General features: G+C 43.1%; 1 protein-coding gene across 1 annotated transcript in view; it reads left to right on the forward strand.

Annotated features, from left to right (window-relative positions):
- The window catches only part of LOC138299238 (E3 ubiquitin-protein ligase TRIM39-like), a 108,453-nt gene that overhangs the window by 43,320 nt on the left and 42,361 nt on the right, over positions 1-22,772 (forward strand). The window contains exon 5 of the mRNA XM_069237365.1: positions 7,531-7,625. Within this exon, the coding sequence (XP_069093466.1) occupies positions 7,531-7,625 (95 nt within the window). The remainder of the gene's footprint in view (positions 1-7,530; positions 7,626-22,772) is intronic.

A 22,772-nucleotide genomic window follows, 5' to 3' on the forward strand; every position in this document is an offset into this window, starting at 1 on the left:
CCTGACGTGGGCTATTGCAGGTATGTGGAAGCAAAGTCCGATGATGAATCGGCTCACAAAAAGTGAATGAGGGCAATTTTTAACATCTTAGTTGTGCCTGATATATAGATAGAGGTTGTCTTTTGAGGCACCTATGGATTTTTCTTGTCCTGTGTGTGATAGTGAACCATCGTATCAAAGGCCGCATTAAGATCTAACAAAATAATTGCGGCTGAGCTTCCTGGATCCAGCAGCCGTCTAGCTTCCTCCGATGCTGCCAACATGGCGGTTTCCATGCTGTGGGTGAAATCCCATTTGGGTATGGTGAAGAACCTGATGGGATTCCAAAAAGGCAGCAGAGAAATGGGCCTGTAGCTGCTCAAACATTGTGGATTAAGTCCATTTTTTTTTTTAATCGGCTTAACTACCGCATGCTTCTAGTCGGCGGGTACCTGCCCTCTGGCAAGGGAGAGATTGACTAGCTCTACCAGTACCGGGACTATACAATCACAGCTCTTTTTTAGGATATGGAGAGGGGCAGTGTCAAGAGGGGACCCTGAATTTTTTGTGCTGAAAAGACCTATAAGGTTTGGGAAGGCAGTCAAAGTCTCTGCTGGATGAGCAGTGGAGGTCCCAGGGGGATTCTCCAGATATGTTTTGTCTGGAAATGACGAATAGATATCAAGTATCTTCTTCTGAAAGAGGAGGGCCAAGTTATTACTATGCTCACTGGAGGCTTCTGAAGCCCCATCAGAAGATTTAGGTCCCGTGATAGCTTATAAGATTGGAAATATCTCCTTGGGGGAGTTCGCAGACTGCTCAACTTTTGAGGTGTAATAGCAGCTCTGATTTCAGAGTGTTAGTACCTGGCCACACTCCTTTATTTGGCCTTATTGGCTGCATCATACGTCTTTGTCCAAATTCTTTCTAGTTGATTACCCTCCTTTTTCATACTGAGTAAGTGGGCATTAAACCAAGGGGATTTTTTACCTAGTCGCATATTCTTGAGTTGCTTCATCGGAAGGACTGTGTCCAAAGAATTAGTAATCCAGTCATTAAAGCTCCTTGAAAACGAGGTGACTTGACTACTCTGAGTAGGCCTTGTAACACTGAACTGCTCCCCCATAGTCAACTTAGACCAGGAACGGCCCCTCCAGGCAGCTGTTACAGGGGGACCCAGAGGAGGCATCAGACACAGTAAAAGGAAGCACATAATGGTTGGTCCAAGTTTGAGGTACAGGGCTATGTGCCTCTATGTGAGTTAAATTGGTGAAAATTAGGTCAATAGAATCACCTTTATTATAAGTAGTACCTATTACCCTTTGGGAAAGTTGAAGTGATGCCAGATAACATACGAGGGGCTTTGAGGTGCAATTGGTTGAGTCTTTAAAGTGTGTATTGAAATCCCCAAGCAGGGTGAAGTTCAGTCTTTCCACAGCGAGGCTTGCAACCAAGTCGGTAAAGGCCTGTAAAAAGTGGGAGGGCTATCCTAGGGGTCCATAGACCAAAATCACAGAAAAGATAAATGTGGCACTGAGAGGAAGAATGAATAGCAGACTCTCACAAATCAGAATCTGAAGAGGGGCAAACAAACCATTTAGATATTGCTTGTATTTCAGATCTATTTTCTATATTCATTCTCTGTGTTTCTTTTAACTCTTTCCTACTACGGTGTTCCATTCTTACCTTACTTTCTAGTCTTTTGTCTTTCTTCAAATCACTCTTGATTTCTTTTTATTTTATTTTATTAGTCCTGCATGTTTAATTTGCCTGATGTTTATTGCCATTTGTTCCTAATATTATCTTTTTTTCTTTATTTCTTGCACCTTTTATTTTAATTACTTTTGCATTATTGTTCTTTTGTTGAATCCTCCTTTTTATTGTTCCTATCTTTCTTTTTGTGTTTCTACTTTTCTATATTTTCCCTCTTTTTCACTCTCTTGTCATATATACTTCTTCCTTATCACTGTGCCTTTTTTAATTTGTCCATATTTGTTCTGTTCTGTTATATTTTGTTTTCCAATCACTTTAAATGTTCTTTCATTCTCTTTTCTTTATTTATATTTCCTCCCTGTTCTCCTCTTTTCTCAATGTTTTAATCTTTATTGGAAAAAAACAGTCATTTGTTTTTATCAGTTTTCTAGAATGGCTTTTCTGCAAATACAGCTTTATGTTTTACTTTCAGAGTATTGCTATATTTAATTGTATCAGACCAAATAACAACATTTATACCATTACAGTATTTGGAGTTTTATTTTAGCTTTGACAATTTGATTTTCCTCACTGATATGAGATTTCACACTGTCTGCTCCTGGGAACTGCTTTCTGCATTTAGCTGCCAGAAAGAATTCCCTACCATGTCCTACATGTCTGTAGATATCTCCTTTCTCTCTTTCATCTGACATAGTACTGACTTCCTGTGGTACCCTTCTCTTCCAAATAGATGGGAACTGATATACTCAGCCACTGACCACACATCTTCATAAAATCGAATCTGACTCGGGTATGAGACTGAAATGTTTAAAAAGTCCTAATTAACAATAAAGAAAACACTAACAGTGTCATCACGACACCACCAGATGTAGCATAGCCTGGCTAAGATGAATAATGGTGTTCAGAATTGGTTGGAAACAGACACATTTTAGGTGCAGAGAAATTAGGATGTTTACTGAGAATGAATAAAAGGCAACACTGCTGATAAACGTAGTGGAACTTAAGTTCATAAATATTACTACAAAAAATGAATATTAAATCCTTGATTCTGGAATGCATTGATGATATAGATTAAAACATTTTGGAGCAACATTTTAGCAGACCATCAAATAATGTATATCATGATCCTCACTTTTGAATCCAAGAATGATTGATGATTATTTAATTAGAGTATGCAATAAAAAGCAAAATGTGCTATTGATGAAATAAGTCTTTGCAGTGAATTATATTTTTTATGAATACATAACCTGAAGCATTCATAAGATTCATGAAAGTGTAAAAAGATTTGGGTCCGAAAGAGTTGTTCAGAACAGGGCTGTTGGGGGTTGATTCCAAAAACTTTGTCTGTACCTTGTTTTCCCCAGTCTTTCCAAAAGAATTATTTCAAATGTCATACTTTCCAAATATTTACTTCTTGTAGCTTTTACAAAATTCGTAACACGGCTATTTTGCCTTCACTGTCTCCTTTTCCGTTCTCTTAATTTTGTCTATTTTACTCCCGCTTTTTCCTTTTGTCTGCCATTCTTTTATTTCTTGTTCCACATGCCCCTTATTGTCTATGTTTCATGTTTATCCCTTTTCCTGTTTTTTTGTATGAGAGAATGTCAGCTCCTTTTTTAATTCTTTATATCGTACTTTTCTATGCTATTTTATGTTCTCTTGCTATTTTTTCCAGTCTATATTTCTAGCTTACCAATGTTTTTACTATTTTTTTCTGGAAATGAAACTTTTGAAGTGATACTTTTCAAAATGTAAGTTTCAAATTTTGAAGTTGAAGCCTGTATTTAGTGCCATAATTAAACACAGAATAGTACCTGAATCTTGGAGGAGTTCCCAGTTGGTAACAGTATGCAAAAAAAGGGGGCCGCGAGGAACCAAGTAATCATAGATTATTAGCCATGCAAACCTTGCTATTATTGTCTCATAACCGGGTGAGAATGCAGAAGTCTTCATAAACTTATGTGATATTGTAAGTCAATCTAATCATTAATAAAATTGAAGGTATGCAATTGTGCCGCCCAAGAACCCACAAGAGTGAATGGTGTGATGGCAAACACCTTGAAGCTGTCACTGTCTGTCAATAATGTAGTCTATTAATAAATTATTGTATTTGATGTCAAGTTCATGTTTTTGAAAAAAAGGCTCATGCAAAGTCAATATGAGGAATCACTTGTTTTAATAAAATAATATGGCAGTCTCACATTTCAACCACTTAAGTTTGTCTACCTGGTTTAGATTGTTACTATTATAGTTCATGATCCAACATTGTGGTACAATCAAGGAGGAGATGAGCTAGATAGGATCTGGAATTTGTTATCATAAGAGTTCCTTGGATTACTCAAATATTGTAATTTAATTTCTGGAAATATAGTTAAACACCACAGGAAGGTTTATAGAGACTTTGAGCCAAGACAAAGTTACGAAGGGCACCGCAAAGTCTAGATAGGAAATTTACTTTCCTGTGCAAGAATTATTTTGCGCTAGAAAGGTGCCCTTTTTTCAACACTTTGCGCTTTGTGTCAAGGTGGCATAACTTAGGTGGAACTTAGGCATCACAGCACAAGCACCCATAGCCAGACTGGGCTTTGTGTCAAAAAGTAATGCCTCCTAGAAACATGCGCTAACAGCGAGAATGTTTTAATTTCTTCAGACATTCTACCCATTACATGTATGCTGCACTGTTTGCACACTCTGGGCGTCATTACAACCCTGGTGGTCCAATGACTACCAGGGTTGGGGTGGCAGTCAGACCGCCATATTTCGACTACACGACAGTGTGGCAGTGTTGGTGGTCCTAATCTGCCAGGGCAGCACTGCAAGCAGTGCCGCCCTGGTGATTATGAGCCCCTTCTCCGCCAGTGGTTTCATGGCAGTAACTCTGCCATGAAAAGGTTGTCGGAGCCGTCGCAATGCCCCGTCGCAATGCCCCGGCCGTGGAGACAGTGAACATTGCAACATGTGCTGCTGCACCATGCGCACTACAGCATTGCTGCCGGCTTAATTATGAGCTGGAGACAATGCTGTCAGGCGTTTTCCGCTGGGCCAGCGTGCAGAAACTGTGTTCTCACGCACTGACCCAGAGGGTGAAACTCGTAATGGGCCCGGCAGGAAGGCTGCCACACTGGCGGTAACCTACCCGTCGGGACTTCGGTGGTTGGGCTTTTCCGTCTGCCGAAGTCATAGTGAGCCCCTCTGTGTGGAATGTTTCAGGATGTGTCTAGGCGAGGTGTTTCTACTGAAAGGGTATAATTCCAAGACAAATACTATGCTAAACAGCACACCTTTGCATTATGGTGCAAAGATTGTAAGTGGTGCTAGGCAGCCTTAAAGCGTGCCTGTACAGGGGATGACAGTAGCAGCTGGCCTTTTTGAATAAACATGTGTCTTTTCTTCTTACTCCCCCTTGCACAATACAGTGCAGCAACGTTTGTTGCCGTGCTGCTTCACTCTAAAAACAATAAATACTAAAAAATAATAAATCTGCTCTAACATATTTTTTAGGTACTGAGAAATTGAAACATATCTTGGAATTAAATGTATTCCCTAATAAAGAACTGTACAATTGGTCTCTGTTCTGTGTTTAAGAATTAATTGAAGGGTACATTGACTAATTGGATTTAGGAACTGTATCAGCATATCAGTGATCTTTGAAGTGCTATTCTAAAAAGGTACAGTATAAAGTAATCCATTGGATTCGATCATTTATATCATTCCTCAATTGTTCAGGGTAAACATAATCTCTTTTTCTGCTTGGGTTAAGACCCTTTTTTGAGCATGGCGTTTATCAAACGTAAATGTTGCTTACGTGGGATGGACACACAGTTAACATGTCACATTTTCTACTTTATTTGACTGTGATTATCTTCTGATTTGTAGAGTGATAGTTTACTTCAGTTTTTTAAAGGGGTAAACATTTAAATGCATCAACAGTGATAGGCATTTTTGATAAATCTGACAGATATTGGTTTTAGAAAAGTGCTAATAGTTAACAATATTGTTGTGTAATAAATTGTGAATTTTTAAAATGTGAATAGATATTTAATACACTGAGTCCATGTCACAAAGAATATCTATAGTGGCACTTCCTTAGTGTTACCTCACATAATCATAAATGCAATTCACGTAGGTAGCTATCTGGCTACACTGGCACCATCTCTCATCAACATTGACATGCACCTGTAGGTCTGTGTTTCATGTGTAGAGTGGAAGGGACAAGGAAGAGTGACTTGAAAATGAGGAATATGGAAGGGGCAAAAGGAAAAATTAAAGCTCAGGGAGCAACATGCCAGTACCAAATAAACACACAGTCAAAGGGAAAAGTCAGTTACAATTCATTAAATTAACACCCACTTCTACTCCAGTAGTACAACAACCTAAACCAGCTCAAAGTTACGGCTAGCCTTGAAATAGGTCACACACCTCACCTGGCTATTAACCAGGTTCATAATGAGGCCTTCTGTCTGGAAGAAACAGCTTCACCTTCTTTAGAAGAGAGCTGGTTCAAGGCCATCTTAGTTTTTTTGGCAGTGTGTTCCTTGAGGGGGAGGTTGGTGTACAGGTCTGAATTTAGTGAAAGTTTGTGTCTCATATCAAAGCCAAGGTACATTTAATGGAGCCAGGTTTGTACTGTTTCTTATTTGTTGTTCTTGGCAAATAACATGAATTCCGTCTTGGTTGGATTGAGCTTAAAGTAGGCACTAAACATCTAGGTCTGAATGATGCGCAGGCAGTGTTTGAAGCAATGGATGTCTGAATTTTGATAGTTCTTCAGCATATTGGTGAACCTTGATGCTGTTATCATTGTGAAGAACACAAGTGGCTCCATGTAGTTGTTGACAAGGGACATTATTTAACCCAGGATGACTTTGCAGGTCAGTGTGATCATTTGGGACCTGGAGGGGCACATGTGAACAACCTGGGGTTGGCTGGATATGGAGGAGGAGAACCAGTAAAGGACATTGTAGATGAATCCTATTTGAGACTCCACGATGCACATGACGTGGGATGGTCCGCTATCTAATTCAGATGAGAGGTCCATCAATATCAGGGGGAAGTGGTCATTTTCGTCTGCGGTCAGAAGGGCAACATCTGCGATGTGTAAGGTTATTGTCTGTGCTGCAGCATGATCTGAAGCCAGACAGGACTTCTGAAGGTTACGTCAGGAGTGAGAGGATTGGGACTGTTTTGAGAGCTTCTGTGAAGATTCCTTGAGTGAGGGAGGCATTGACAATGTTGAGCAGAGGTGAGAGAGCATCCACAGAGCAAGCTTTGATGAAGGTCGTGGATAAGGCATCATCCTTATAGAAGTAGCCTTGATGGAGTTCAGTATGTCAGCGAAATCAGCAAGAGGTAGGGCTTTGAAAGATGACCATTGTTGGATCCTATGATAGGTGGTGGTCACAACAGCTTGATGTTGTCGATGTGTCGCTGGAGCTTTTCTGTGGAGAGGGGAGCAGGTGGGTCTGGCAGGGGGCTGATGTAGTGCTTGGATGTCTTGAAAACCATTCTACTTCAGTTGGTGGATTCACTGATGGTTTTGGTATAGTAGTTTGCTTTGTCCGATGTGATGAGTTGTCTGCATGCTGCACAGAGCAATTTATGTATCCTGAGGTCCTCAGGAGTTCTGTTTTTCTTCCATTTTCATACACACACGAAAAAATCTCCATCTGGAGTTGCTAAATTCCATCAAGGCATAAATTCATGCCCTGGTATAAGTAAAAGTGTACGGAAAATTGCATAGGTATACTTACCTTTGTGAACTGGGTTTACTGTTTTTTCTGCAAAGCCAATATAAATAATAAAAAATAAGATAACATTATAACTTAACCTGTTTCTAAGGTATGAAGGTGTGATACTTGCACATCGGGATGTTGAGCCTTATAAGGACGAAAAGGAGGAAGATTACCCCCCAATGAAGATAATGGAAACATTGGGTGAGAAAACGCAAAGCTCTTTGTTACTTGCATGGTTATAAAGTATGTTTAGTAAGTCGTGAGTGGCCATACTTGTCACAGCACCAAATCTTTCAAGTGGCTTTTGTACCTGTTGTACCTCTGAATCCCAAAGCAATAGAAGAGCTTAAATAGGTGAATGTAAAAAATAAAATGAAATGAAGAAATTAGGTAATGCTTTATTCCTCCATCTTGCATCTTGAATTTTTAATACATAATTATAAAATATAAACCTCAGAAGGATGAGATTTAAAGTGGTCTGAGTTGAACTGCTAAAAAATGGGTAAATGTTCTTAAGTTAGACCAGCAGATGAGACTGCAAAAATGTTTCTAAAGATGGACTACTTGATGTCGTAAAACTTTACAATTTGATGCTTCACTTTAAATAAAATATGTCTTCCAAATGTGTTAGTGCCCCCACTTTGTGGTAGGCAGCTGGAGTACATTGAGGATCTGCAAACCTCTTGTATGTGGCCTTTTCCATCCCTAGATGTCACACCATGGTCTTATGTGGACTTATGTATTAGTTTTAATGCACCTGAAATACATAAATACAGTAGAATAGTGACATCCTTAGAAACGTGTGTAAAGAGTTGTTATATATGAATTCTGCCAGAGGAATCCAATCGTCTTGTTACTAAGAATTGAAACCAATACCGTTCAATAGTTGGGTTTACTATCCCAGTCTGCTCAGCATTCAGACTTAACTGAGAGGCAATGTTTAAATATTTATGCAGCAGACAAACCGTGATGAAGTGAAAACACAGCATAAGAAAAATCCAAAACCAATTTAGAAAAATAGAATACATTTTAAAAAAGTTATTTGACACCAAAACAACAAAAATCCAACCAGCAGAACCAGAGTTGTGAATTTTTAAAGAAGTAAAAATTAGCACCTAAAAGGTCAAGTCACCAACAGATGACATATAGTCGCACTAGACCGGGTCAAAGTTATAAAATATAGCAGACCACAATGGAGGGCGGTTCAGGTACAAGAAGTGGATTGAGGCCTGTCAGTGCTTACCTTTGGACTTCAAAAAATTTCAGAGAAAAAGGGCCAGAGAAGGTAAAGTTCAATGGGGCAAGGCTGCAGGAGGTTTCCGATGAGGGAACGTTGTCGTCGGATGGGCTTGGGTCGAAGCTGCAGTGAAGATTTCTACATTCAGGCTTAGTGCCTGATTTAGATTTGGGTGAAACGGTTACTCCATCACAACGGTGACTGATATCCTTTTTGCAGAAGTCTAAATCCCATTTGTTTTCTATGGGATTTAGATTTCGGCCAACAGGATATCCATCACTGTTATGGTGGAATAATCCATCTGCTGAAATCTAAATTAGGCCCTTAGTCTCTGAAATGGATATCAAAAATCTCCAGGGGACGAAGCAGTGGGATGCAGCCAAAGACAATTCCATAAGGCCAGATACCCCTTTTGAGAAGGACCACTGAAAAGTATTTGCTGTTGCGTAGAAGAACATAGCTGAAGATGCTGCAAAGTCAAGCCGACCGATAATGCACCTTGGACGGATACGGAAGAGAGTTGATCCTGGTCTCCTCCTGCTTATTAGAGCAGTTTTTGCCCAAAATATTTCTAAACCCTCAGTTTTGGGATTTGGCCAACTGGGCACCTTTAGCAACACAACCAAGGGTCCAGGACTGGTGGGACACATTTTGGGGGTTTAGGATTCAGCCTGGGTCCAGGTGCGGGTCCATGCTGGTGGGAGCCTTTTGTGTTCCTTTAGCTCTGAACAGGTCAGCAAACTAGCCCTTTGAGTCATTCTGCTAGTCCTGAGGTCTGATGAAGACGCATGGTTCAAAAGCTGGGTTGGCCTCTGAGGGTCCCAGGCAGAATCCAGATAGCAAAATAGTCCTTCCAGGTAAAGCAGCAGTCTGGAACAGTGAAGAGCAGCTCACAGCAGCAAGCAGTCCTCTAAGAGTCCTTCCGCAGGTCCAGTAGTGAACTGAAGAGTGGGCTTGAAGGTCCTACTTTTATACCCTGATGTCCTTCTTCCGGAAGGTGGGATAAGCTTCTAGAAAGGTTCTTTGAAGTCCATGGAATTGCCTTGGCTCCAAGCTGGCTGCAGTGACAATGCAGTGTCATTAAGCCCTTTGTGTGGAGGCAAAGAACACCTTTCATTTATAAGTGGGACTGGGCTCAGCTCTGCCCCCACCCCCATCCTGCCATCACATGGCCCATTGAGGCACACCTAATACCTCTATTGCGTGACTGTCTGGGAGGAATCCACAAAGTCTAACGGTCAGCTACACCCTGTCATGTGACCCAGTAAAAACTGCAGACACAGAGGGTTAAGGGCAGGAAAACACCAACTTTCTAAAAGTGGCATTTTCAAAATTGTAATGACAAATCTGCATTTATCATTGAAAAGGGTTTATCACCACAGTTTCATAGATACCAAACATGACATAAATACCTGCTCACAGTTAGAAATTACAACTTATTAATTGTAATGAGGAATCCCCAATGTTATCCTATGGAAGGGGTAGGCCTCACTGTAGCGAAAAACGAATTTAGGGTTTTTTGAATTCCAGGACATGTAAAACCTAAAAGTATATTTCAAACCTTTTAATTCCACAGCACCCTACCCCTATGGGCTACCTATGGCCTACCTTTGGGGTGACTTATATGTAATAAAAAGTGAGTTTTAGGCTTGGCAATGGGGTTATATTGCTAAGTCGAATTGGCAGTTTAACACTTCATTCAGGCTGTAATGGCAGGCCTGGGACATGTAATAATCTGCTACCTAAGTGGGTGGCACAATAGGGGCGTACAGGCCCACTGGTAGCATTTAATTTGTATGCTCTGGGTATATGGTATACCACTCTACAAGGGACCTATAAGTAATTAAATATGCCAATGAGGAGTAAGTTAATCAAACTAATTAGGGGAGTGAGCATAATCACTAGCGCACTCGTTAGCAGAGGTAATGTGCACAAAGTCCTAAGAGCAACAAAAATGAATTCAGCAAAAAAGTAGGGGGAAAAGGCAAAATGTTTGGGGATGACCCTGCAGAGAGGGCCAGGTCCAACAGTAACATATTAAAAATGCCTGCTGCTATTCTTTACCAGTTATCTCCATGTTTAATGTATGGCCTTTAGCTCTGTTTAGCTTCACAACCTTATATTTATACTGGGTATTTACCACACCTCTCTGACTTTTGATAAAGGCTTTGGCCGAAACTCGTTGGGTGAGGAGCTACTGAATATATTAAATCAATTAGTCATTTTGGCTGTAACCAGCCTTTTTCATGTTTGAAAGACGCAATTTCTTTCAGTGTATTTACAATATGAGATTGTACATCATTACATTGTCAATCAACATAAACAACATACTTCATGTTCACAACTTTATAGTGAGTACTATCAATGCGAAACACATTCACTGCCATAACCCATTTACAAGAGTTACCAAAGGGACGGGAGTGAGCACCCTGGTTGGCTGGCTGCAACATGAGAACAAATGCTGCAGGCAGCCATTACAGAACTGGGGCAACTTAGTTCCCTGTCCTTAGATTGTTTAAAAAAACATATAAGGCGCCTGGGGCCAACAAATACTTTTTTGATGCCACAATCGTGCGGGAGTCTGGCAGGATTGCACCATTAAAAAAAATCAAAAATGCTAGCTGGCCTTTTCTTTTTTATGATTTTGTTTCCCTAGGTGGGCCAGGGATTGGGGGCCATTATTATGAAATGTTTGTGGAAGGGGGTGTCAGTGGGACCCCCCCCTCCCTGAGCCACTGTTGCGCACCAGGTACTCCCATCATCTCTCCTGTGAAATATTAAAAACAGGGCAGGGGGGCATGGGAGCCACTAATATAATTAATGTTATTCATTATAATGGGGGGGGGGGCTAATGTCCCTCCGCGACCCCATCTCCTAGGGTAAAATTTTAAATGAAAAGGGAGGGTGGTGCTGGGCCCCCCTCCTCAAACTGTAAAGGCCCGGGGACCCTATTCGCCAGGGCCTGCTCACTCAATGCATAGAAAAATGTAAAACATTTTACACATTTTCGGAAAAAATATAAAAAATATGATAATTTATATTGGATGAATCCCCATCTCTCCTAAATTCCTTCATTCTGTTCTCTTATTCATACAAACAATCTATTACAGACAATTTGCTACAATTCTCAGACTTCAGATAAAAAATTGAATCAGACGTTGTCTTAGTTCTCTTCCTTATTTCAAAATAAACACCGTCAGGTGCATTGATTTTACTACTTACCTCCAAAGCCTTCACATCCGAAACTCTTCTACAAGAAATTAAACAGAGTAAAGTAGCTAATTTGATTGAAAGCCTTTTCAACTCTAAAAACCTATTACCAGGTCATGACTGAAATAAGGATAAAAGTAAATTCACATCTCATAAAAAAAATCATACCTAGCTTTAGGAGGTCTTCTTAATCTCATGCTTTTCAACACCCTGCAGACAATAATATTCTTCCCTATACTCTTTCTATCCAACAAAACGTGACCTGCAGAAATTGCAGATCTGTAGCAATTTAATGTTCTATAACTTAATCCTTTCTCAAAATGTTTGATCAAAACGTTTACTACATCTTCTACAAGGCGCCTCCGCTGGATCCACATACCTCTCCAAGCACCAACTAGACCATACTCTCCAAACTCCCCTATATCTTTTGGTTGTTCCAGGTGCCCAAGATTCTGCAGCCCTATTCGAAAGTCCTTTGAAACATTCAGATCTCCTGATATCCTCCAAACAAGAAGGATCAATACTCTGTCTGAAACTAAAGGATGTTCTTCACCCTCGCAATTCACTAAAAGTGCTTATACTGCATGCCAGTTCCATCACTGACGGAAACTATACCTGAAACACCCAAAATGGCGTCACTGAAACCAGCTGACACATCTCTGTCCTCACTTTCAACAAAACTCCCTGTATTATTGCAAAAGGCGGAAAAGCATAAGCTTTCATTCCCCTCCAATTATGTTGGAATACATCCACTGCCCAGGCTCCTGGATCTGGAATCCAACTGACATACCTCTCTAACTGAAAAGTCAATCTGCTTGCAAACAAATCCACTTCCAACGGACCCCAGATATGATTTATCTTTTTGAAATACATAGGATTCAATTTCCAATTTCCAATCACTGAAATCCTTCAAGTTTCTTGAATCCAACCTGCTATCGAATTCATGTGATCTGGAAAATACTCTGCCCTTACTGCAATCTTGTGCTCCATGCAGAAATACCAAAACTCCTTCGCTAAATCTGATAGGCCACGGGATCTGCTCCCCCCTAAACGATTGATGTACGCTAATGCTGACACATTGTCCATCTTCATCAACACATTCTAACCTTCCAAAAACTCCCTGAAACTTTTCAAAGCATACAATCCTGCCGTCAGTTCCAAACAATTGATATGCATCTTTTTCTCCTCTTGTGACCAAACTCCTCCATTCCAACTTTCTCCCAAACAAGCTCCCCAGCCTGATAAACTGGCATCTGTCTCCAGAACAAAGCTTGGTGCACAACCAAAAATCGTTCAACCATTCCAAGCATCCATGTTTTTCAACCACCACCACAACTCTTCCCGTGCTTCCTGATTTAGGGTTCATTATGAACACGGCGGGAATCCCTGCTGTGTTCATGCTGGCGGTCTTATCACAGACCGCCAGCCCCCATGAGACCCCACCAGTGTTTCCGCCAGTCGGCCCAGCAGAATGCTGGGCCGGGTGGAGCCGTCGTCAATGCCGATGTGCAGCAGCACCCATCGCGCAGATCACTGCCCATAAATCAGGGAGTGACCTGCGCAACGGGGCACTGCACGGGGGCCCCCGGAGCACCCCTTCCACCAGACAGGGAATGGATGGTGGGGCAAGGGTTCTTTATCCACAGGATGAAGAATTCTGCCATTGTCAGGCTGCCTGTTGGCGGTAGCCTGGTGGTGGTGGAAGGCCGTCTGTGGCGGTCCCCACTCCCTTCATTATTTGACGGTCCCGACCGCCATGCTGGTGGCGGTAATTTCCGCCGCCACCAGCATGGTGGTTTTGACCACCAAGTTCATAATGAGGGCCTTAGTGTCACCTTGTCACCATAACACAAACCTTTTCCCAATGCCTCTTTCTTTATTCTTTGTAAAGCACGATAATGCAGTGGACCAGGAAAAATAGCTTGAATCGATGAAGATAACAAACCTATTATCCTCGCTAAATCACTTAAATAAATCAAATCTTTCTTCAATACATGTAATATTTCCTTTCAAATCATTTTTAATTTTCTTTCCAGTAAACAAAATAACACCCTCACAGTGTCTACCTCGAACCCCAAAAACTCCAACTCCTGAGTTAGAATCAGAATAGACTTCTCCAGGTTTATAATGAAATTCAAACTTTAAATCCATCACTACTTCAACTCTATCTTCAGGTGCTCCATATCTTAACACATGACCAAAATGTCGTCTAAATATACTATTAACCTTATTCCTCTTTCTCTTTAAAAAGCCATCACTACTCTCATCACCTGGGTGAAACACCATGGCGCCGAAGATAAACCAAACAGAAGTCATAGGAACTGATAAAGATTTCTCCTCCAACGGAACTGCAGAAACCTTTGACTGTTCTCTCCCATTAGAATAGTGAAATAAGCATCTTTTAAATCCAACTTTACTAACCAATCGTTCTTTTGTAACAAATCTCTTAAACAATGTATTCCTTCCATTTTGAAATGTCTGTAAATCTAGAATTTGTTCAGATCTCTTAGATTTATAATCAGCCTTTACTCTTTGTATTTTTTTTGCACTAGAAAAATAGAGCTTATGTACCTTCTCATTCCTTCCTGTACCTGTTTTATTGCACCGTTCTGTAACAAAACTTCTATCGCTTCATCTATTATAGACTTTTGATCCTCTGGCACAAAAATCTCTCCCTGTTCTTTCTCCACCCAAGGATATTCTACAAAAACTATTTTGAAACCCTATACAGTTTTCAAAACCAATGGATCCTTCGTAATCTTTTCCCAGGTTTTTACAATTTGTTTTAACCATCCTACAACTTTTCCTTGGGAAAAAACAGTAAAATCTCCATACTCACCTTGAGCTCCTTGGAAATGTTTTCCTCTCCTTGTACCTCTTGCTCTTCTACCACAACCACCTCTGCCTCTGGTTGAAAAGAAACCTGACGAGGACTGAAATCCTCTTCCATATCCCTTACATTGGTTGTTATATTGGGACCATTTCATCCCCCGGTCAGTAAAAGGTCCCCCTCTACTGACCCTTCCAAAAACAAATTTATTGAAAACTTTCCTCATTTTAATCTGGGCTATATCTAATGCAGTGAAAGTAGATACATACTTCCGCAAACTCTTTACTAACCCTTCTCCGAACAACAAACCTTTGGGTTCTTCAGTAGATTCCCTGCCAACCATCACCCAATGGACTGATCTTCAGCAGAACAGCTTTCTTCCTTTCTGTTAATATTCCAGCATTAGCGTTGCCCAACAAGATAATTCCTCTGTGACACCCTCCTCGCAGTAGCTCCAAATCAACTTCAGAATCATTAATATATGCCTCCTCTACCAGATCAAAAATGTTTGCCAACGGGCCTTAAAGATCCAAAACTCTGTCCTGACACTGTTTTAAAGAACGTTCTAACCCTTTCTGAGGATCTCTGCCCATACGAAAAAGAAAGCTAATTATCTCTGGATCTAAATTTAGTGTAACACACACCTTTTCCTCAATAACTGGCCTTGACATTCTGCCCTCAAAACTCTCTGTACTTATTTTTCTAAAGGTCTCCTCAACCACTTTAAAATATATTTTTCAACATGTTCCATTGGCCACCAGTCGCTACTACGAGGATGTTTAATGTCACAAGGAGAGAACATTTCCTCTCCCAAAGGGTTTCTTATAATTTCTTTTGAGGCAGAACCTTCAAAATCCTCATTCTCCACATTAAAATCATCATCCAACAAATACTCATACAACTTATTATCCAAATCAGATAAAGAAAACCCTTCTGCAATATTTTTGTCATTTTTATACATGTCACTAAGGACACTCTCTCTATGCGTGCCACGTAGGACACCTGTTCTCTGTGTGCCGCTAAGGACACCTTTCTTCAAAAAAGGTGTAAAACCATGTTTTCCTTCTTTCTGAAAATCAATTTTCTCAATATGTTTTGTTTTCTTTAATCTTTTGCCACTTTTCTGTCTCACTTATCATCTTCAGTTAAAGAAAAATATTCTTCACCAGATTCCAACTCTTTCCTCTTTTTCTCTTTGAGTAATCAATCTAAAGTATCCTTTACTTGCACTCTCATTTCATGTTGAATAATCTTCCTTACCAGTTCCTCATTAAGCTCCCCACTAGAAACTTCCTTACTGCAACCTTGTTCTGGTTCCATAACCAAAAGCACTCCAAAATGCCCAAAATATTTTTAAAACTCCTAAGTAAAAACTTTAGAAATACTTTAACCTTCTTAAAGCCACCTAATTGTAGTGGCAAGAATGAGGGATGCGAGGCAGCTGCATTATATTCAAATCATTCTTTATTTTTTCCTGCCACTAACAATAAGGCCCACGAGGAGCCGGCGAGAGCACCGCCGAGTCGCGTCTTCGCGCTCCGCTTTCTTTCTGTGCCTCGCGCCGCCCCCTGACATCACGACCATCTTGATGCGGATTGGCCGCGACGTCAGGAGGCGATAAACATAAAGGAAGGACCAAACCCTGTCCCCCGCGTCTCGTACGTCAACTCACGTACGACATCTCCCCTTTTAACAGAACAAGAAACTTATGGAGCTTCATCTCATAACAAAATCTTCGAACCTCTTGGGAGCTCGGATATGCCTCATTGGCCTGCTCGGAGTAGTATACTGGGGTGAACCCACCCTGACGGCGCATGCATCCTCTTGATCAGAACTCATTACGTTGTGACTGTCGCTCTTCGCAGGTTCGGGCCTGCTACCATTCTGTCCTTCGGCATCCGTCAAGCCGCGCCATGCTTTCTCACACCGCTCTGCACTTCCATGCCCGATTCGCTCTCGCATAGGGGGCGTATTCACACACTCCTCATCACTACTGACTACATCCCTGGCTCCATGACTTTGCCACTCATCCTCATCGTCCGTGCTCTCGGCCCCACACGCACGACTACCTCTCATGATGATTTCCTCCTGACCAGCCTTGAGCCTGATGATGTCGTCCTTGCTTCGCCATCCCCTTCCTTCCAAACAGACTGCCCCTCTTGTCACTCCTTGCACACGTACAGGGGTTTGAAACACAGACTCTCCTTTCATTACCTTGTTAGGTTTCTTCACCAATACCCAATCCCCCTTCACTATATTTTTAGTTTTGGCTCTATTCACATTGTCAGCATACCGCTTGTTGCTTTCCTGTTTAGCCATTATTCTTTCTTTGACTCTCAATCTCTCATCAGATGCCCCTTCACTTTCCTCCCTCATGTCATACCACTTATTGAATTTGGGGGTAAGCTCACTCATGCATCTTCTCCCTCTCATCAAGTAGAATGGAGTGTGTCCCGTGACTTCACTGGGCGTGTTATGAAAAGTGTGTACTTTGTCCGCTAGAAACGCTTTCACATCCATGTTGGAGGCGACTGCCTGTTGCACGCCCTCTTTGAGGAACCTATTCATCCGCTCAACCTGCCCATTGCTCTTCGGGCTGTACAGCGGGGTCTTCTCCTGCTTAATCCCTAACCTGGACAGAAAATCCGTCATCTACCTGGACACTAGCTGGGTGCCATTGTCGGAAACCATGATCTTTGGCTGCCCCTCAATCGCGAAAATTTTCGTCAATGCCTTGATCACTCGTTCAGTGGTAACTTCCCTGACGAACTTGTAGTGAATCCATTTGGAGAAGTAATCCGTGAGGACGATGAGATGTCTACACTCGTCTGGTAGCAGGGTGAATGGGCCCGCGAAATCAATGGCAATCTTGTTCCATGGGCCGGCAGGAATGTCCACCAGTTGCAGCTCCCCTTTTGCCGTCTTCCAATGCTTGTCGGCCCTTAAGCACGGTCCGCACCGATCAATGAAGCTGCAGACGTCGCTGCACATCCCTGGCCACCAGTAGTACTGCTTGAGGAGATTTTTTGTAGCGGTACTGCCCGGGTGACCCTTATGGGCAATCCTGATTAACTTGTCTCTCAAACTTTCCGGAGGTACAAACAGCTCGTGTCTCTTCACAAAGCCGCCCTCAATGGTGAGTTCTGAGCTGACCTGTTGGAAACTCCTGAGTGCTCCGTGCAAGTTCCGGACCGGGGGCCAATGAGACGTCATGTGGTCCATCACCCTTCGAATAGTCGTGTCCTTCTCCTGAGCCGTCAACCACTCTTCCTCCGATATAGATCCCTCGCACATGGCTGTTGCGTCAACCATTGCCACCACGCATTCCGTGTCATCCAGGGAAGCGTCCCCCTCACCCGTGACCGGTATGCGCGATAGGCAATCCGCCCTGCAGTTGAGGCCACCCTTGATGTGTCTGATGATGAAGTGATATTCTTGCAACTTGGACAGTAAACGTAGGAGCCTCGAGCTGGCTTTGCCATTGCCACGTCCTTCACCGTCCATCATGTATATCAAGGGTTTGTGGTCAGTGACCAATTCGAACTCCCTGCCCCACAGATAGTTCCTCAATTTCTCCACGGCCCAGACGCATGCGAGCGTCTCCCGCTCGATGGTGCTGTAGTGCTTCTCTGCTTTGTTCAATGACCGGGATATGAATGCAACTGTGTTCTCCTTCTTCCCTTGAAATTGGCAAAACACTGCGCCGATGCCCTTGGCACTAGCGTCAACCGTGATTACGTTCCGGAGATCCTTGTTGTAAGGCTGTAATATTGGAGCCGCGGCGATTGCCTGTTTGACGGATTCAAAGGCAGCACTTTGTTCCTGCGTCCACGTGTATTTTTCGTTCTTCCGTAGCAGTTTCCTTAGAGGTTCCACGGTGGTCGCGTATCCTTGCATGAACTTGGAATAGTATTCACTGAGTCCCAGGAACGATCGCAAGGCGTCCTTGTCTCCTGGGCAAGGGGCATCTCGTATGGCCCTCACTAAATCATCTTTAGGCGCAATGCCATTTGGAGTAAGCACATGCCCTAGGTATTCTATCTTCCCTTCCATGAACTTGCATTTGTCCTTGGAGACCGTCATCCCCCTTTCTTTTAGCACCTCCAGCACTCTGCCTAGCAGTTCCAGGTGCCCCTCCTCATCTTCCGTGTGTATCAGAATGTCGTCCTGGAAGGCTTCAACTCCCTTCATATCGCAGAAGAGAAGATCCATCAGCTTTTGGAAGACCCCCGAGGCCGATGCAAGGCCGAACGGAAGACGGACATATCGGTATGCTCCAAACGGGGTAATAAAGGTGGTCAATTCCTTGGAATCCTCCGTGAGACCGGACTTCAGGTCTATCAGGGTGAAAAACCTCGATCCTGATGTGGAAGATAATATCTCCTGAATGTTGGGCAGAGGATGGCAATTCACCAGGATATTTCTGTTCAAGGATCGCAGGTCAACACACAACCGAATGTCCCCTGTCCTCTTCTTCTTGGACACCACGATTGCGGACACCCACTCTGATGCACCTGCTTCCTCTATTACTCCTTCCACTTTCAGCCTATCCAGAACAGCTTTCAGCTCGCCCCTTACAGAAAGAGGAATCGTTCTGACCTTGTGCTTAATTGGTATGGCACCCTCTTTCAACCGTATGGCATGCACAAAACCTCTTACACACCCTACCTTGTTTTCGAACACGGAATCAAATTCATCGAGAACCTCAGCTAATCCTTCATGCAAATCCTCAGGCTGCACGTAATTGACCCAATCATCTCTCAGAACTATGGGATCTTCTGCCCCAGGGACTAGCATCACACCCAGCTTCGCCAGGTCCTTCCACCCCACAAGGCTCCTCCCTTTTTCAGCTACATATATCTTTGTTCTCACCGTGCGCCCTCGAAAGGTGAGGGAGTCCCAGAAGTACCCCCTCATCACTATGTCGTGTTCCCCGAAGGCCTTTGGATTCGCATCCGTCTCATGCAGTCGTACATCCTGCCATTTCAAATCAAATGTCCTATCAGAGATCAGGGTAAGGGGGGAACCAGAATCAGCCGTAAATGGCAATTCAACCGCACCAATCATGACGGAGCCAATGGGCCCCTTCACACTTCCGTCCTCATCATAAATGGACAACACGATGTCCGCATCCGCATCCATGTCACTCTCGCTCACCGAGCTCACTCTCATGCCCGTACTATATTTCTTGGCTTTACATACAGCCGCAAAGTGGCCCATCTTCCTGCATTTAGAACAGCTTTTGGAAAAGGCAGGGCAGGTCCTGCTGTCCGCTAAGTGGCCCCTTGACCCGCATCTAAAACAAGCGAGCGACCTCCTGCCTCCCCCTCTATCGCTCGCCGCCCTGTCTGGAGTCTTGGGCGCATGTTTATGCCTGTCCTGCACATAGAACACATTTGAAGCCTGACTAGTGCTCGCCAGTTCCTTAGAAGACATCATGGAGCGTTCCACTGCCTTTGCAATGGCCATCACTTCTTTCAGTGAAGGATTCCTGCATGCAAGCAACCGTTCCTGCACTTTCTTCGAATGGCAGTAGAACACCACCTGGCCTCTGATGTACGTATCAGTCAACTCCGCAAATTCACAATCTTGGGCCAAAACTCGTAGGCACGCAATGTACTCTTCGATAGTCTCTCCTTCCTCCTGTTTCCGCAGTGCGAATTTATGGCGCCCCACCATGATGTTACACTCCTCAGCATACTGCAGCTCAAGTCGCTTAACGGCCTCCTGGTATTCATTTAGAGGAGCTGTAGCCCCAGGGGAATTCACATAAACCGGCAAGCTATCAAAAACCTCCTGGCCAGCCTTCCCCAACAGTCCGAATAACAGCGACTTTTTCCGCTCGGGCTATACCCCTTACCATCAATGGAGACGATATAGTTCTCAAATGCGCGCAGCCATCCCTTCCATTTCATGCAAGGCTTACCAGGAGAGTCCAGGAAGAGAGGAGGCACGCAGATATGACCGGTCTGCGACATGACGGAAAAGCGGGCGCCGCTCCCGGAGAGACCACTTGATATAGGTGCAGCAGCAACTATGGAAGTCTCCTAGGCGGCGCGGAAGGATATCCCAGCACGTCGGACAGCCGAGGACCACCAGTACACCGGCCACTTCCAATGAGGTGTGCACACGTGGGCAGGAAACCCGGGGCACAGGCCTACTGCCTGGTCCTCACGTGGCAGGGATCGTCAGAGATCGGTCGCCTGGAGCTCCCCCGCATCAGCTCACCGAGAGCAGTGCACGTGGTCATCGGCGAGGAGACATCAGCGCGCCCCATTGACATCAGGAACCATCAGGCATGGAGGGCTTCACTCGTGGGCCATGTTAGAAGCTGTGACCCTCGTCGCCATTTGTAGTGGCAAGAATGAGGGATGCGAGGCAGCTGCATTATATTCAAATCATTCTTTATTTTTTCCTGCCACTAACAATAAGGCCCACGAGGAGCCGGCGGGAGCACCGCCGAGTCGCGTCTTCGCGCTCCGCTTTCTTTCTGTGCCTCGCGCCGCCCCCTGACGTCACGACCATCCTCGATGCGGATTGGCCGCGACGTCAGGAGGCGATAAACATAAAGGAAGGACCAAACCCTGTCCCCCGCGTCTCGTACGTCAACTCACGTACGACACTAATATATGTATATATATATATATATACTTCTCCTCTATACTCCTGTTCCCTCAGTCAATAAACTGTCAAGCTTCCAATATCGGAATGAAACAGAATACCGTTAGTACCACGTACATTCATTAGAAAAGGACCTATTTGTAACCAATTCAAAATGGCTGGCGAGAGATCTCGCCAGCAGATATCGTCTCCAAATAATCAAGCTGCAACCGAGTAACAAAAAACCAATCCAGTATGGCTGCCGAGATCTCGTAATATCTCGGCAGCCCAAAAAAAGTCTCCATGTCGTTTGTTAAATTAAAACAACGAAGAGACCAATCCAATATGGCTGCCGAGATCTCTGCAGCTAATAAACGTCACTACATCATTAGTTAAAACAAAACAACGAAGAGACGCATATGCAGGAGCGTGAGGAAGAACACGAGCGCGGCTCTGCTAAACCGGTAATTAAACGGCGCTAACGCACTAACCACGCGCTACGCTGCTAAACATTCAGAAACTAAAATAAACTGAAGTAGAACAATAAGACGATCGTACGATCGTCTCTCCAAAACAAAAAATACACATTAAAAAAAAGTTATCATTGCTACAATCCAACGCTACATAAAATACTTGAACACTTTAAAACTAATAATTCAACATAAACTTCTATAAATTAGGAGAAAAAAAGAAATATACCAAAATCTTCAATATAAATCAAGAAATACACAAACTCTTATCATTTCAGAATAATATACTATATAGAATAGTACTTATCTCAACAGGAGCAGCATTTAAAAGAGGACTAGATTTCTGGGAGTGGACTATTTATGCATTAAGGAGTTCTCATTTTAGTTTGGAATTTTTTGATTGGAAGTTCTATAAAGGTGCTGCAGGAGTGGCAATTAAAAGGTTAATGCATAATGGTAGCCTCCGGTCTTGTAATGAAATCTATTTAACACTGACGTTATGTTTTCTGCACCACGTGAAAATGCTTCTCTTCACACGCAACTTTCCAAAGTGTTCCGACCTAAATATCGCTGGTTTGTAGAAGCACAGTTATGTAACACTGTATTTAATAAGCAGGATAACTGTAGAGGTGTATGAGGGTCCGTTAATCATACCACCCAATCCATAGAGATAAGGCACAGCATGGCCAACCATGACACAGCAGATGCAAATTTCTTTCTGGGTTCTTTCTTGGGGTTCTCCTGACGGTTGACCGATGCCTGACCAAGTCGTCACCAACTAGATTTAGTAATTTCATGGGACACAACACTTTGATCAGTTGTCCTTTTATTTCGTCAGGAGAAAACCCTACTTACAGCATACCAGGCCAGGCTCAGTCCTCAACTGTCTTGGCATCATTCAAGAACCCATGATGTCATAAGGGGTCCGCATGGTGAACATTCTATTTGCCTGGGCCTGAGCTGCACCTGACTCATAGGAATGCATTACAGCTACACATAAT

Source organism: Pleurodeles waltl, chromosome 6 (genome assembly GCF_031143425.1).
Source record: "Pleurodeles waltl isolate 20211129_DDA chromosome 6, aPleWal1.hap1.20221129, whole genome shotgun sequence".
In the NCBI taxonomy this organism is placed as follows: domain Eukaryota; kingdom Metazoa; phylum Chordata; class Amphibia; order Caudata; family Salamandridae; genus Pleurodeles; species Pleurodeles waltl.